At 40.9% G+C, this 13,921-nt stretch overlaps 1 protein-coding gene across 3 annotated transcripts in view; it reads right to left on the bottom strand.

Annotated features, from left to right (window-relative positions):
* The window catches only part of LOC100267281 (protein FORGETTER 1), a 71,755-nt gene that overhangs the window by 36,679 nt on the left and 21,155 nt on the right, over positions 1-13,921 (bottom strand). For all 3 annotated transcript variants that reach the window (XR_009465200.1, XM_003634768.4, XM_019217148.2), the window contains exon 8: positions 8,477-8,609. Coding sequence is in view for 2 of the 3 variants with exons in the window: in XM_003634768.4 (XP_003634816.1) it covers positions 8,477-8,609 (133 nt within the window). In the remaining variant the exon portion in view is untranslated. The remainder of the gene's footprint in view (positions 1-8,476; positions 8,610-13,921) is intronic.

Here is a 13,921-nt window from a genome sequence, read left to right as displayed (position 1 = left end):
ATGACACATGTAGACAATCAAGTGACCGCATGAGGCCTTCTAAATCTTATATCTTAGGATCGGATAGGTTGCGTCGAAAGTTAAAGTTCCATGAAAAGGGATGAGTAGATCCGAGAATTGAAGAAATAAGACTATTTTTATCCGTGACTACTCTAAATAGTCTTGGATATTGAGAACCCAAAGGTTGATCCCCCCACCACAAGCATTACTGGGGAAATGCTTAGAGATTTGTGCAAGAGAAATATATCTAGGAAAGTGGTGTTTGATAAGTTGGCACCTTGGAAGGGGTGGACCTTTAAGGAGCGCATGGGTCCTATAGGTAAGAGACTTAGGGTTGTTGTCAAAAAAGGATGGGATGTCTTCCATAGATCAACTAATATTTTTTTTTATTTCTTGTAGATGTTCGTTGAATAACACTTGTCTTGCAAATAGAAAAAGAAGTTTGTAAGGCATTTTTTCCTTCTTGAATAACAAAATTAAAAGTCATCTCTAATTACCTATCAATTTAACTTCTACTTAGCTTATAATTATCATTCCTCTTCCATTGCAAAGGCGAATAGCTTATATATCAATCTGTGCTAAGCAAAAAGGAGAGGGAGCCCTTGAGGCCTGCCTTAAGTGACATGGATTGGCATACGGATGTGGAACAAGGAGTAAAGAACCTTGCCCATGCAATTGATTTAGAATCATATAGAGTACAAACTTTTACCATGATTTTAAGGTGACAAATGATAGGAGTTTCCACCATGGAAGATTGCGGTAGTACCAAAGCATGGTTGTAGTAATCTGGAGGTCAAGGAAGGAGTGCAAGTGTCTTCATGCGCTAGTGAGAGTGTCCGTGTGTGTGTGTGTTAGGGTGGGGTGGGTAGTGATGGGGCTCTAGCAATTCCACTAACTAGGACTTCAAAACTTGTTGAAAACAAGCAACCCCTTATCTAGGATCTCCACTTTGTGCTAAAACCTTTCCTTTCAAGCACATGGTCCAAAAAACCTCAATCCACATGATCATAGGCCTTTTCAAAATCAATTTTCAAGACCACCCCTTCCTCCCTTTACCTCATGGGGTATCAGCACCACATCCAAAATTTGTCTTCCCTCAAGGAAGGCTCCTTGAGATAGAAAGATTATTTCATTATAGGGGTTGGTCGTTGCTAATTAGTAAGCTTAGAAGCCTTGGTGTGAGACCCACAAACTCTTTTTCAGTAGTTCTGGAGGATGCTAACCCGGTTCAAGGAGTTTCAAATAAAGGTTATGTTGGAAAGATTTCGTTTGCTAATGCAGTTAGAAACAACAAGAGGGGTGTAGCTGAGGTTGTTTGGGTCTAAGTTGGAGGGATTGAAGAATTCAACAAAGTGAAAGACTTGAGATTCTGCCTAGTGGGCAAATGGGTGATGGCGAGCTCCCTACTATTCCTTCCTTAAGATCGTGGGCCAAGTCTTACTGGCATGTGAAGGGAGAACTTCATCTTGCGTTTTTGAGCGGTACCCTAATCCCCTTCAAGTTTGAGGTGTGTTTTGAGGCGGAGTGGATTTTAAGAGAAAGACGTGGCTGGTACATGAGGAAAACAATTTGGCTCTTTTAATGATCTCTTAAGGTAGGATGCTTAAAAGAAGGGCAGACGAATGAAGTTCGGGTAAGAATCTTAGGGCTACCCCTTTTTTTGTGGGACGGTGAATTTTTTAAGCAGGTTGGGGATGCTTGTGGTGGGTTTGTAATGATGGATGAAGAAACCTCCAATTGCTACAAGCTACAATGGGTGAGAATCTTGGTGAGATCAAAAGGGTTCTTCCCGAGTAGAGTACAAGTTGTGGTAGGCAATTTGTGTTTTTCCATTCCTTTGTGGTGGGAACTTTAGTGGCTATGGTGCAAAGCAAAAGATTATAGCAACAAAATGTTGGAGACGACGTGGGTGCTGCCTCACGCACAATGGTGAGAGTGGGTTGGGACTCTTACTTGTTGGAAAGTGGAGAAGGATATGTCTTACCCTCCCATGGAGCTGGGAGCACTAGTGATGTGAGATAGCCCACTTTTTCTGAGTCGTTGCAGAAAGTTGGTGCAGCTGGGTCTATTTATGAGAAAGCAGGCCTGGGTTGGCCCGTTGGTAGGGTGGGGGAGCGGGCCAAACACTTAAGACCCATGTTGGGCGAAGAAAAAAGGGATGTTGGGCCTTGATGAAGCATGAAGGGCTTTAAACAAAGAGGATTTAGGCCGGCCTAGCAGTGAAATTGGCTCTAAAGGCAGAACTATCCTTAGCTCCTCTAAGGCTTGTTCTGGTTTGCAAGGGGAGAGAGATCTCTTTCCTCATTCTGGTGATTCCTCTCACAATTGCACGGTGAATGAAAATGAAGTTTGTGCACTGTCGATGGAGAGAGACCTAGTTACGACTTGCATAATCATCATAGATGAAGCATTAGTGGAAGAAGCCTTGCAATTTCCAAGTCTGTTCGTCCCTTTTCTACTTCTCTTAGGCGTGTTAAGCTCTCGTCTTCTTCTACTCCTTCTCTATCTATTCCCTCGCTCCCGTTGGATGAAGCCTCAAGGATGTTGGTTTCATGGGAGGATAAGAGTGGGACTCCTTTGAGAGGAGTGGTAATGGAGCTTGGTGTCACACACTTAGTCTCTTCCTAAGCTTGTGCGGCACTTAGACAAGTCAAGACACTTGATCTTGCTAAGTCAGCCTTACTCCCAATGCTTAGCTTGCTAAGCTAAAACGCTAGCGACTCGGAAGTTGTAGAAGGCGTAGTAGGCAACTCTTAAAGAATGGAAGCTTTATTGCTTTCAAAGGAAGCTATACAATGCTTGGAAGCTCACTTGCTTGGTTAGGAAGTGATTTGGGTGGTGTCTTGGCCAAGGCCCTCACCTATTTATAGGCACCAATGGAACTCTCTAGAACCTTGGAGGGTTCCTTACAAATCAAGAAGATTCTCGAATACCCTACACAATTCTATGTACAACCCTATGTACAAGAGATCTCTAGAATTCTCTAGAAAGCCTTGAACTCCTCTCATGCCTTCCACCATAGTGTAGAGATGTGTGGACATCTCTAGAACCTTTTACACTCTTCCCTCCAATGGCTTAGTGTAGATGGCTCCAGGAGTCTCCAAAAGCTTTCTGGCTCTAAATAAGCCCATGAGGAGGCTCATTTGAATCATCCTGTGACACTGGGCCTTTAAGTGTCGTTAAGATAGATAGAATGACATTAGAGGAGGTGGATTTCAGCGCAAGGAGCAATCGCGGAGCCAGATTTAGCGGTTTGAGTGAGAGGGACCCTCCCAAGGAATCCTTTGGCAAGTTGTTAGCCTTTGGTAGGTTTGTGGAAATGTCGGTTGAAGCTTTTGCGAAATTTTAGCCCTTTGGTGAAGACTGGAGTCCAAGAAGAAGGGCAAAAGCTCTCAACGGGGAAAAAAGAAAGCTTCAACCCTAGGGTCTAGATTTGAGAGAGAATTACACAATCTTTGGTGTTCCATCAATTATGACTTAAATTTAGGGACTAGAAAAAAGGGTGGGAGTTCTTTAGGGAATTTTGTGACCTGTGGGGATGAAGATTAGAATCCTCTCTTAGAATGTAAGGGGTTTAAGTGCTAGGGATAAGCAGAAAATGGTGAGAGCTCTCATTAGAGCTCAGTGGGCAGACCTGGTTTGTTTGCAGGAAACTAAGATTTAGCATATGACGAATTTGTTTGTGAGAAAATTGGCAGATTCTCGAATTGGATAAGTGTGGACTTTAGAGGTCATTCTGGGGGAATTTTGGTTTTTTGGGATAGTATAGTTTTGAAGCTTCTGGAAGTGGAATTAGGCATGCACTCTCTTTCCTGCAAGTTTAAAAATTGTGATGACAATTTCATCTGGATGTTCACTAGGGTGTATGAGCCGGTAAGCAATATTGATAGGGAGGAGTTGTCGGCAAAACTTGGGAACATCAGAAGGCTGTGGAGTGATCCTTGGTGCATTGGTGGAGATTTCAATGTGGTTAGAGAGAAAGGAGAAATAGCTTAAGAATCTCTTTTGCAATGAGGCATTTTTCGGAGGTCATTGAAGAGCTCCTATTGAGGGACTTACCCTTAGCTGGGGGGTGTTTCACATGGTGTGGTGGCCCAAACAACAGTTACTCGTCTAGGCTAGATTGTTTCTTAGTCTCAAAAGAATGGGAGAGTCACTTTAATGGTCTTTCTCAAAAGTTGTTGCCTAGGCCTACATTCGATCATGCCCCCATTCTTCTAGATGGATGAGGGATCAGGAATGGTAAATCCCCCTTTCGTTTTGAGAACATGTGGTTCAAAGATCCGGTGAGGAGATGGTGGATAGGCTAAACTTTTAGTGGCTTGTTTAGCCACATCTTAGCCTGCAAGCTAAAGACATTGAAGCAAGATCTCAAAACCTGGAACAACGAGGTGATTAGGAATGTTTTCTCTAACAAAGAGGTTGCCCTCTCTCAGATTAGTTATTGAGATGCTAAAGAAAGTGATTTGGGACTATCCCCTACAGAGGCTAAAAGAACAGTTGTGGAGGATTTCAGTAAGTGGGCAAGTATGGAAGAGATTTCGTGGAGGTAGAAGTCACAACAGTTGTGGCTGAAAGAAAGTGATAAAAATTCTTGGTTTTTCCCTAAGATGGCTAATGCTAGAGAAGGAGGAACTATTTGGCTGCCATCAAAGTAAATGGAAGAAGGTTGACAAGGGAAGAAGAGGTAAAGGAAGAGGCGGTAATCTCTTTCCGAAGAGTTTTGTCAGAGATTGATGAGTGGAGACCAAGCATCAATGAGTTGTCCTTTCCAGTTATGGACAGAGAAGAAGTGAGGGCGTTGGAGAATCCTTTTTCTAAAGAAGAGATCCTTGCTACCCTTTCTAGTTTGTGGGGGGATAAGGCGTTGGGCCTAGATGGGTTCTCCATGGCCTTTTGTTAATTTTGTTGAGACATTGTAAAATTTGAAGTGATGAGTCTTTTCACTGAATTTCATCATTCGGGTCTCTTCGAGAGAAGTCTGAACGCCACTTTTATTGTGTTCATTCCTAAGAAAGGGAGTGCAAAGGATTTGAGGGACTTTTGGCCTACTAGCTTAGTGGGGAGCCTTTATAAGTTTCTAACTAAAGTCTTGGCTAACAAGTTGAAAAAAGTGGTTAAGAGAGTTGTGTCAAATTCCCAACATGCTTTTGTGGAGGGTAGACAAATCTTAGATGTAGTCCTCATAACTAATGAAGCCTTAGATTCAAGGCTTAAGAGCTCGGATAAGGGATTCATTTGCAAATGGGACATTGAAAAGGCCTATGACCATGTGAATTGGAAGTTCTTATTAGCAGTCATGCAAAAAATGGGCTTTGGGGCCAAATGGGTTAGGTGGATGAGGTGGTGCATTTCCTCTGTTCGCCATTCAATTCTGATTAATGGAACTCCTATTGGCTTCTTTGCTAGTTCTAAAGGTCTAAGACAAGGAGACCCCCTTTCCCCCTTTCTTTTCATTTTGGCTATGGAGACGCTTTCTAGTTTATTGAAAAAGGCTTTGGAAGGAGGCTTCATTCAAGGTTTCTGGGCTAGTAGAAGAGGAGGAGTGGGAAGGGCGGTGTCCCACCTCCTTTTTGTCGATGATACTTTGATTTTCAGCTACTCAAACAAGGAGCATTTAGAGGCCTTAAGTTGGGGGTGCATGTGGTTTGAGGCGATCTATGGCTTAAAAATCAATATGGACAAATGCGAGCTAATCCCAATTAGAGAGGACTCTAATATACAGGATTTGGCTAGCGTGTTGGGGTGCAAAGTGAGCTCTTTACCTTCTACTTATTTGGATCTTCCCCTGGAAGTTTGTTCATGCTTGGGATGCAGTGGAAGAAAGATTTCAAAGAAGACTTGCTTTGAGGAAAAAGCAGTACATGTCAAAAGGAGGGAGACTGATTTTATTAAAGAGCACTTTATCTAGTCCACCAATCTATTTCATGTCTTTATTTGTGATCCCTCATAAGGTGAATCTTAGATTGGAGAAGATTCAAAGGGACTTCCTATGGTGGTGGGGTTGGGGGGGTGGGAGGAGAGCTCCAAAGAAGGCCTCATCTTGTAAGATGGTCAATTGTTAGCTTTGAAAAAAAAAGGGGGGGGGGGGGGGGGGTGGGTGTGCCTTGGAAGTAAGGAACTTATCTCTTCTAAATAAGGCTTTCTTGGGAAGTGGTGTTGGAGATTTGCTTCTGAGAATGATTCCTTTTGGAAACAGGTGGTTGTAGGGAAGGCGGTTAGTTGTGGGTAGAAGGGGATTTATGACAAGATTGGCTTTAAAGTGGGAGACACCAGGAGGGTGAGGTTTTGGAAAGATAGGTGGTGTGAGGAGGAACCTTTAGCTGTGACATTCCCAGAGTTGCTTTCAATTGCCACTGATAAAGAAGCTTGGGTATCCTATCAAAAAATAAAGAAGCTTGGGTAGATTAGTTGTGGAAGCAAAATGGGGAGAGAGGCAGTTGGAGCCCAATGTTCTCTAGACAAACAAATGATTGGGAGTTAGGTGAGGTGGAAGGTTTGCTTAGAAGGTTGCAAGGGCACACGGTCAGTGGAGGATGCTATAATTTGACGGTTGGCGAAAGGGGGAAGCTTTTCTCTCAAATCTTACTATCCTCCTTAGCTGGTTGTTATCCATAGAGTTTCCCCACAAGCTTGGTGTGGAATCCTTGGGTGCCGATGAAAGTCAATTTCTTTGCTTAGGAAGCTTTTTGGGAAAAAATTCTAACTCTGGATCACCTAAAAAGGAGGAAGTGGAGCCTTCCAAAAAGATGCTATTTGTGTAAGGGTGACGATGAGTCAACAAACCATATTCTCATTCATTATCCTAAAGCAAGCATGTTGTGGCACCTTATTTTGGCTTTATTTGATGTTCAGTGGGTGATGTCGTTCTCAATCAAGGATGTCCTCATTAGTTGGTGAGAAGCCTTTGTTGGGAAGAAAAGGAAGAAGGCTTGGAAAGCTACACCTTTGTATCTATGTTGGACTTTATGGAAGGAGAGAAATCAAAGAGCTTTTGAAGATTCTGAACTTACAAACCATGCGATTTTACCCTCATTTATGTACATGTTTTTGGAGTTGGTTAGGCATAGAGTCTAATTCTTTGTCCCTTTTAGATTGTATAGATTAGTTGGGTTGTAAGTGAAGCGAGGATGATGGTTTTTGTCTATCCCTCCTTTTTTTGGTCTTATATACATCATATATACTTTAGGCACTTTTTAGCACTCTTAATACAATTGCTTTACTTATCAAAAATTAAAATTTAAAAATTAAAAATTAAACACTCTTCTTAAGCACCCCTAATAAGACATTAGCTATAATCTTGTATAAATTTGCAACTAAGCTAATAAGTCCAAAATCTGAAATTTTAGTTGTTTTGACTTTTTTTTGGCACTAGGGCAATGAAAATGACATTGGCACTTTGATTTATTATCCCATTACTATGGAACTCTGAAAACACTCTCAACAGGTCCTCTTTTATCACATCCCAACACTCCTGATACACCACTAAAACCATCTAGGTTAGGGGCCTTCTCTTTGTTTAGTAGGAAAACAGCCGTACACACCTCTTCAAAGAAGGGACGGTCTAGCCAAGCAGCACTTCTTAAAGACTTTGAGGGAAGAATTGATCCTAACTCATTTGAGAACAAGAATCTATCCAATCTCTTTTGCAAACAGGAGAAGCTTGCATATTTGACCAAGTAAAAATTGCATTTCTAAGAGGGGGATCTATTCGCTTGCTTTCTCTTATTAACTCATCGAAACACCTCATGCTAGCGGTTAACTTAGAAACACCAATTTCTCCGATGTTCTTATGACATTGAAATCCCCACCTACACACCACTTCGGAAGGTTTAGACCAAAGAGATCTTGAAGCTCCACCCAAAGGTCCCTCCTCCTGTTAGAATTATTTGGACCATAAACTAAAGTTACCCAAAAAAGAACCCTCTTTATCAAAGCTCAACTTAATAGATACTAAAAAAGATCCTAAAACCATCTCTAAGCACTTGAACTTTGTTTGAATCCCAAATTATCACAATACCTCCTGAGGCAACATTCCATTCCTTTTTTGTTGTTTTTTGAAGGATACCCCATCCTTCGTTGTTTTGTTTCTTCCTTAACTAACAAATTCAGTTATTTTGAAATTAAAATAAAATAAAATAAGGCTCTCAACAAACTACTACATTGATTCTTAGTCCTAACCTGAAAGAATATTCATTCCTTTACTAAGTTTCAAGGAAATTAGAAAAGTGACTACCTCCAGCAGGTATTTTCAGTAACAAGTTTCATAGACTCCCTCTTCATATACCCAAGCAACTAAACCAATTTATGCCTTCTATTAGAAAACTAAATCGCAAGATAGAAGGGCAATACACAACAATAACAGTAACAAGTTTGATAGACTATCCCTTTTCATATACCCAAGCAACTAAACCAATTTATTCCTTCAATTAGAAAACGAATTGCAGGATAGAAGCAAAATACACAACTATCTTACCTAGAAACTCCCGAAAATTAGAGAAACAAGTTCCAGCTCCCCAAAGACCTAGCCGGATCATATAACCCATGTTGCGTGGTTCAGAGGCACCAGTTGCTGAGCAGTAAATGACACGAGCATCAGGAAGTCGAGCCTGTCATGTTAGAATTTGAAAATTAATAGTTGGGAGAAAACAAGTCTAGCCATGGTACACTCTTTTGCCACAAAAAAGTGCAAAGTTATTCCACTAGTTTGATAGGAAGAGAACAAACATTTGGTACCAGAATATACATGTTTTAATCAGGATGTGGTTGGGAAGTGTGGAAGAGGGGGGGGGGGGGGGGTGAGGGTGGGGGGGAGAGAGAGAGAGAGAGAGAGAGTTATGCCAGATGAGAGTTTTACAGGTCTCTTTTCCCCTACTTTAATTATTGTCTCAATTCAGTTTTCTATAAATGATGTCTTATAAAGCTCAAACCAGCAGTTCTGGACCAATTCAATCAATGTAAATCAAATTTCCATAAAGCAACAAAATGATTGAACTAGAGTAACAAGGCCATTGTGTAACCATTGCGAGACCCTAAATTAAGGAAACCCTTGGGCATGGAATGACCGCTCGGTGTGGCAAGGAGAGTTGTGTTGTTTAACTAAGCAGTGGGACTACTGGTGAGACTAAGGATTAATACTTTTTTTTGATAGGTCAAAAGAGTGATTAAATTAAAAGCACTTGAAAGAGGCACATCAAACTACACACGAAGTATACAAAAAGCACCTTCCAGCAAGCCAAAGGAAAGGGCAGCAACAACCTGCCCCCCCGAACCAAGCCTCAAGCTTAACAGACCTAGAGAAAACAAAGTACCCCCAGACGACCTTCTGGTAGGCCTGCCTACCAAAAGGGTTGCTGTGACCCAAACATAGCAGAAGCCCCTCTAACATTCCAAAAAGATGAAAAAAAAAAAGGCATCTTCTACCCACTGCAGTGATTTCCCACTCTCCCTATCCACACCCTCATCGTTTAGCTTCTGGTCCCTGGTAATTCACAAAACACTCCAGTTTCTTTAATTCCCTTCCAATTTTGAAGAAGAAGAGTTCTTCTTTCTCTTCCCATCCTTTCAACGTCTTACTATTTTCCCAGCCTTCATTTTTCTGAGGAGAGCCAATGTCTCAGCCTCAAAGCCCACTATCAGCATGCCCAACCAGTAGCTGAAAACTGCCAGGTTGCTTGAGGACCAATTCTCCATAGGCACCTTTGCCCTCAAAACCAAGCCAAGACATGATCCCTCTTCCTTATCCATCTCACCCGCTGCAACTTCTATCGGGGTCACCCCAGCCTCTTCAAACTCCAACAAAGTGTCATTCACCAAAACCATCCTTAGGGGACCGCTGTCCTCTCCCAGAGAATCAACGGCAAAAGCCACCTCACAACCCTCCAAACCAAGACCAGTCCCACAAAGAGAATGAGAAGAAGCTGCCCGTGTCCCCAAGGAAGAAGTACATGAGAAGGATGAGCAATGCTCCCCTATTTACAAAAATTTGTTCAGAAAAAGTATGATTGAACTCCTCCAATATACTAAGAAGACCTATACATCAGTATGGTACCACATAACGATATACAATATAGAGCATCTCATCTCTCTTTGAGGATAATACATCTCCTTCTAATAGCAACCCAAACAATGCTCCTCTCCTTACTATCCAAAACCTTTTGATTTACACACCGAATACCATTCGAGCAGCAGAAAATTGAGAAGTGCCTTTAATAGTAGTGGTTTAAGAGGCCCAAAAAGAGGATTAGAAATGAATTAAATATCATATTGTCTCTAACGTAGTCCATTTGTCCTAAAAAATCCTAACACTTCTTTCCCGCCACTTAATCCAAGTTAATGTGAGACAAACAGTTTGCCAAAGGACCTTGCCTCTTGCCTCTACTAGTGCTTCTATATGAGATGGCCATCATTTCACACATACTCTTAAAAGAAACCCAGTCTAAGCTAGCAAATTTAAATAGTTTGTGATACAACCCCTAAGTCAACAGACAATGTAAAAAAAGATGATTAGTAGTTTCTCCTCTTTCCATGCACAAAATGCAATGGTCAAGACTAAAAGCTTTGTAACGTTTTCTCAATTATAGCATAACATTGATATTTACCTTCTTGCATGCCACAAGCCAAGTAAAGACCTTAACCTTAAATAAGACTTTAGATTTCCAAATAAATTGAGCTAAATAGAAAGGAACCGTGTCTGATAGATTAGATAGGACTACAAGAAAGGACTTTTAAAAATAGGTATGAAAAAAGATAATGATCAAGCTCGCACATCTAGGATGAATAGAGACAAGTTTGCACAAGTGAGAGAACAAATGAGTCTTTCAAGGTCCTCCAATTATTAAAATTATTATTCTAAAAAGTGAATTTCTTCCTAGTTAAGGAATTTACTAAAACTTACACACTGACACAAATATATATATATAAACATTATTTGTGAGGGTATTATTAATTTGAGCATTAAGATACAAGCGCATATAAAATTAGGTATTATAGTTCTTTCTCTCTAATTACTCAAAAAGAAGAGAACAAACAGATCCTCTTCTCCTATTCTTTATTCTCTAACATGTTATCAAGGCCGTGATTAATTAGAGGTCTTGAGTTCGAGTCTTTCCTATAATTTATCCCTCCACCTGCTTAATTATAACTCAAAACTACTAATCTACCTTTGCACACATGGGTATAGGACCATACATTGGCCCGGTTTACATTTTGAGCCCATGTCTTAACATCTTAAGCTTTTAAGAAAATCAGTAGCTTAACATAGTATCAAGTGTCAAAGGACAGCTTTGTTGTCCACACTTCTTTCCTTATTTTAGCCCACAATTGTTTCCTTATTTCTCCATTTATTATTCTGTACAGTTAGCATACATTATTTGACAGATTATAGTTTACATGTATAGGGGTAGAATCATGCGGGAATTTATTTACTTTCCATGTATAGCATCCTTGTAAAGTCTATATATAATATACAAAACTCAAGGCCAAGGTATTCGGCCATTCACATAATATTTTGACATGGTATCAGAGCAAGGTTGCTAATTTTTCTTCCCTCAAGTTCTTTTCTGTCTTCTCGGTTTCGGAGGTGTCTTTCGGTCAAGTCTGTGTTGATCCGTGCTGCACCCAACCACAACCATTTTTCTCGGTATTTTTGTGGCTATCGTGGGTCAGTTTTCTTCTTAGATTTTTTTTTTGTCCATCTTTTTGTCTTGGGTTCTATTTATTTTCTATGGATTCTGCACCTGTGTGTGTTAAGTTTACAGGCACAAATTATTCTACCTGGGCATTTCAGTTTGAACTTTTTCTCAAGGGAAAAGACCTTTGGGGTCATATTGATGGCACGGATGTTGAAAAACCATCCCCTTTTGACAAATCTTAGGATGTTGGGTCTTCTCCTTCATGGGTTGTGCTTGATGCACGCATCATGTCTTGGCTTCTTGGTTCAGTGGAGCCTCATATTGTCACCCACTTGCGGGACCATTGCTCTGCTCAATCTATATGGGCTTACTTGAAGAAAGTTTATCATCAGGATAACGATGCTCATTGCTTTCAGTTAGAACATGCGATTGTCATGTTTCAACATGGTAATCTTTCCATCCAAGACTACTACTCGGCATTTCTGACTCTTTGGCATGAATATGCTGATTTGGTTACAGCGGATGTTCTTATTGTTGCTCTCTCAACTATTCAGACTATTCATGCGACTACCCGGTGTAATCAGTTTCTTATGAAACTACGTCCAGAATATGAATCTGTCCGCTCCTCTTTACTGAATAGATCTCCCGTTCCCTCTCTTGATATTTGTTTTGGTGAGTTACTTCGCGAAGAGCAACGCCTTAGTACTCAAGCTATTCTGGAGCAATCTCATGGCAGTTCGGGGACGGCAACTGTAGCTTATGCTGCCCAAGGACGCGGACCACCTATGCATTCTAAAAACTTGCAGTGTTTCTGCTGCAAGGAATATGGGCATATTGCTACCACTTGTCCTAAGAAGTTTTGTTCTTATTGCAAGAAGAAGGGTCACATTATCAAAGAATGTCGTATTCGCCCCTAGAATCGTCAGACCCAAGCATTTCAGACTTTGGTTATTGTCCCTCTTGTAGCAACTTTTGCAGCACACGACTCTCCTTCAACTGCGTGCTATGTTCCTGCACCTCCTGCTACAGATTACTGCACCCCAGAAATGGTGCAACGGATGTTAATTTCAGCATTATCAACAATGGGGTTCCAAGGTAACAATGCTACTAAACTCTGGTACGTGGACTCAGGGGCCTCTAATCACATGACTAATAATCCCACCGCTTTGTGTCATGTTCGGCCCTACGCTGGTCAATCTTCCATTCAGACTACCAATGGCAGCCCTTTGCCCATAGCTGCTATCGGCGATGCCTCTTCTAAGTTCACTGATGTGTTTCTTGCTCCTCAACTTTCCACGAATCTTATTTCTGTTGGCCAATTAGTTGATAACAATTGTGCTGTTAATTTTTCTGGTAATGGTTGTGTTGTGCAGGACCAGGTAATGGAGGAGCCGATCGCGAAGGGACCTAAAGTGGGGAGCTTGTTTCCACTATTTTTACCTGTTCCAGATTTTTCTCCACTTTCTTCTATTAAGTCTTTTGCTTGTAATAATGTTTCAGATCTTAGTATGGTGTGGCATCGTTGTTTAGGCCATCTCAATACTCAGATCTTATCTCATGTATTGAACTCCGATTTACCTGGTAATAAGGATCGTTCTTCTTTATCTCTTGAGTGTGATTCTTGCAAACTTGGTAAAAGTAAAACTCTTCCCTTCCCTTTGCATGCAAGTAGAGCATCTCACTGCTTTGATCTTATCCATAGTGATGTTTGGGGACCTTCCCCGATTAGTTCACATGAGAAATTTAAATGTTATATGATTTTCATTGATGATCATAGCAGATTTACTTGAGTCTACTTTCTTCGCTCTAAATCTGAGGTCTTTCGTACTTTCACTGAGTTTTTAGCGTATGTTGACAATCAATTTTCTACTTCTATTAAGACATTACGCACAGATTCCGGTGGTGAGTATTTGTCTACTAAGTTTCAAGCATTCTTGGCTTCTAAGGGTATTATTCATCAACGTTCATGTCCCTCTACTCCTCAATAAAATGGAGTTGCCGAACGCAAAAATCGTCATTTCTTACATGTGGTACATACTCTCTTGTTAGAATCTTCTGTTCCATCCATGCTTTGGGTAGAGGCTCTGAAAACTGCTACCCACTTGATTAATCGTTTACCTTCTCAAGTCCTACATATGGAGTCTCCCTATTTCCGCTTATTTGCTAAGCAACCTAGTTATGATCACCTTCGTATTTTTGGTTGTGTATGCTTTGTTCATTTACCTCCTCATGAGCCACATAAATTATCTTCTCAATCTGTTCGATGTGCTTTCTTGGGATATAATATG

This window comes from Vitis vinifera, chromosome 19, assembly GCF_030704535.1.
Source record: "Vitis vinifera cultivar Pinot Noir 40024 chromosome 19, ASM3070453v1".
NCBI classification, from domain to species: domain Eukaryota; kingdom Viridiplantae; phylum Streptophyta; class Magnoliopsida; order Vitales; family Vitaceae; genus Vitis; species Vitis vinifera.
This window is presented reverse-complemented; position numbering and strand designations above follow the sequence as displayed.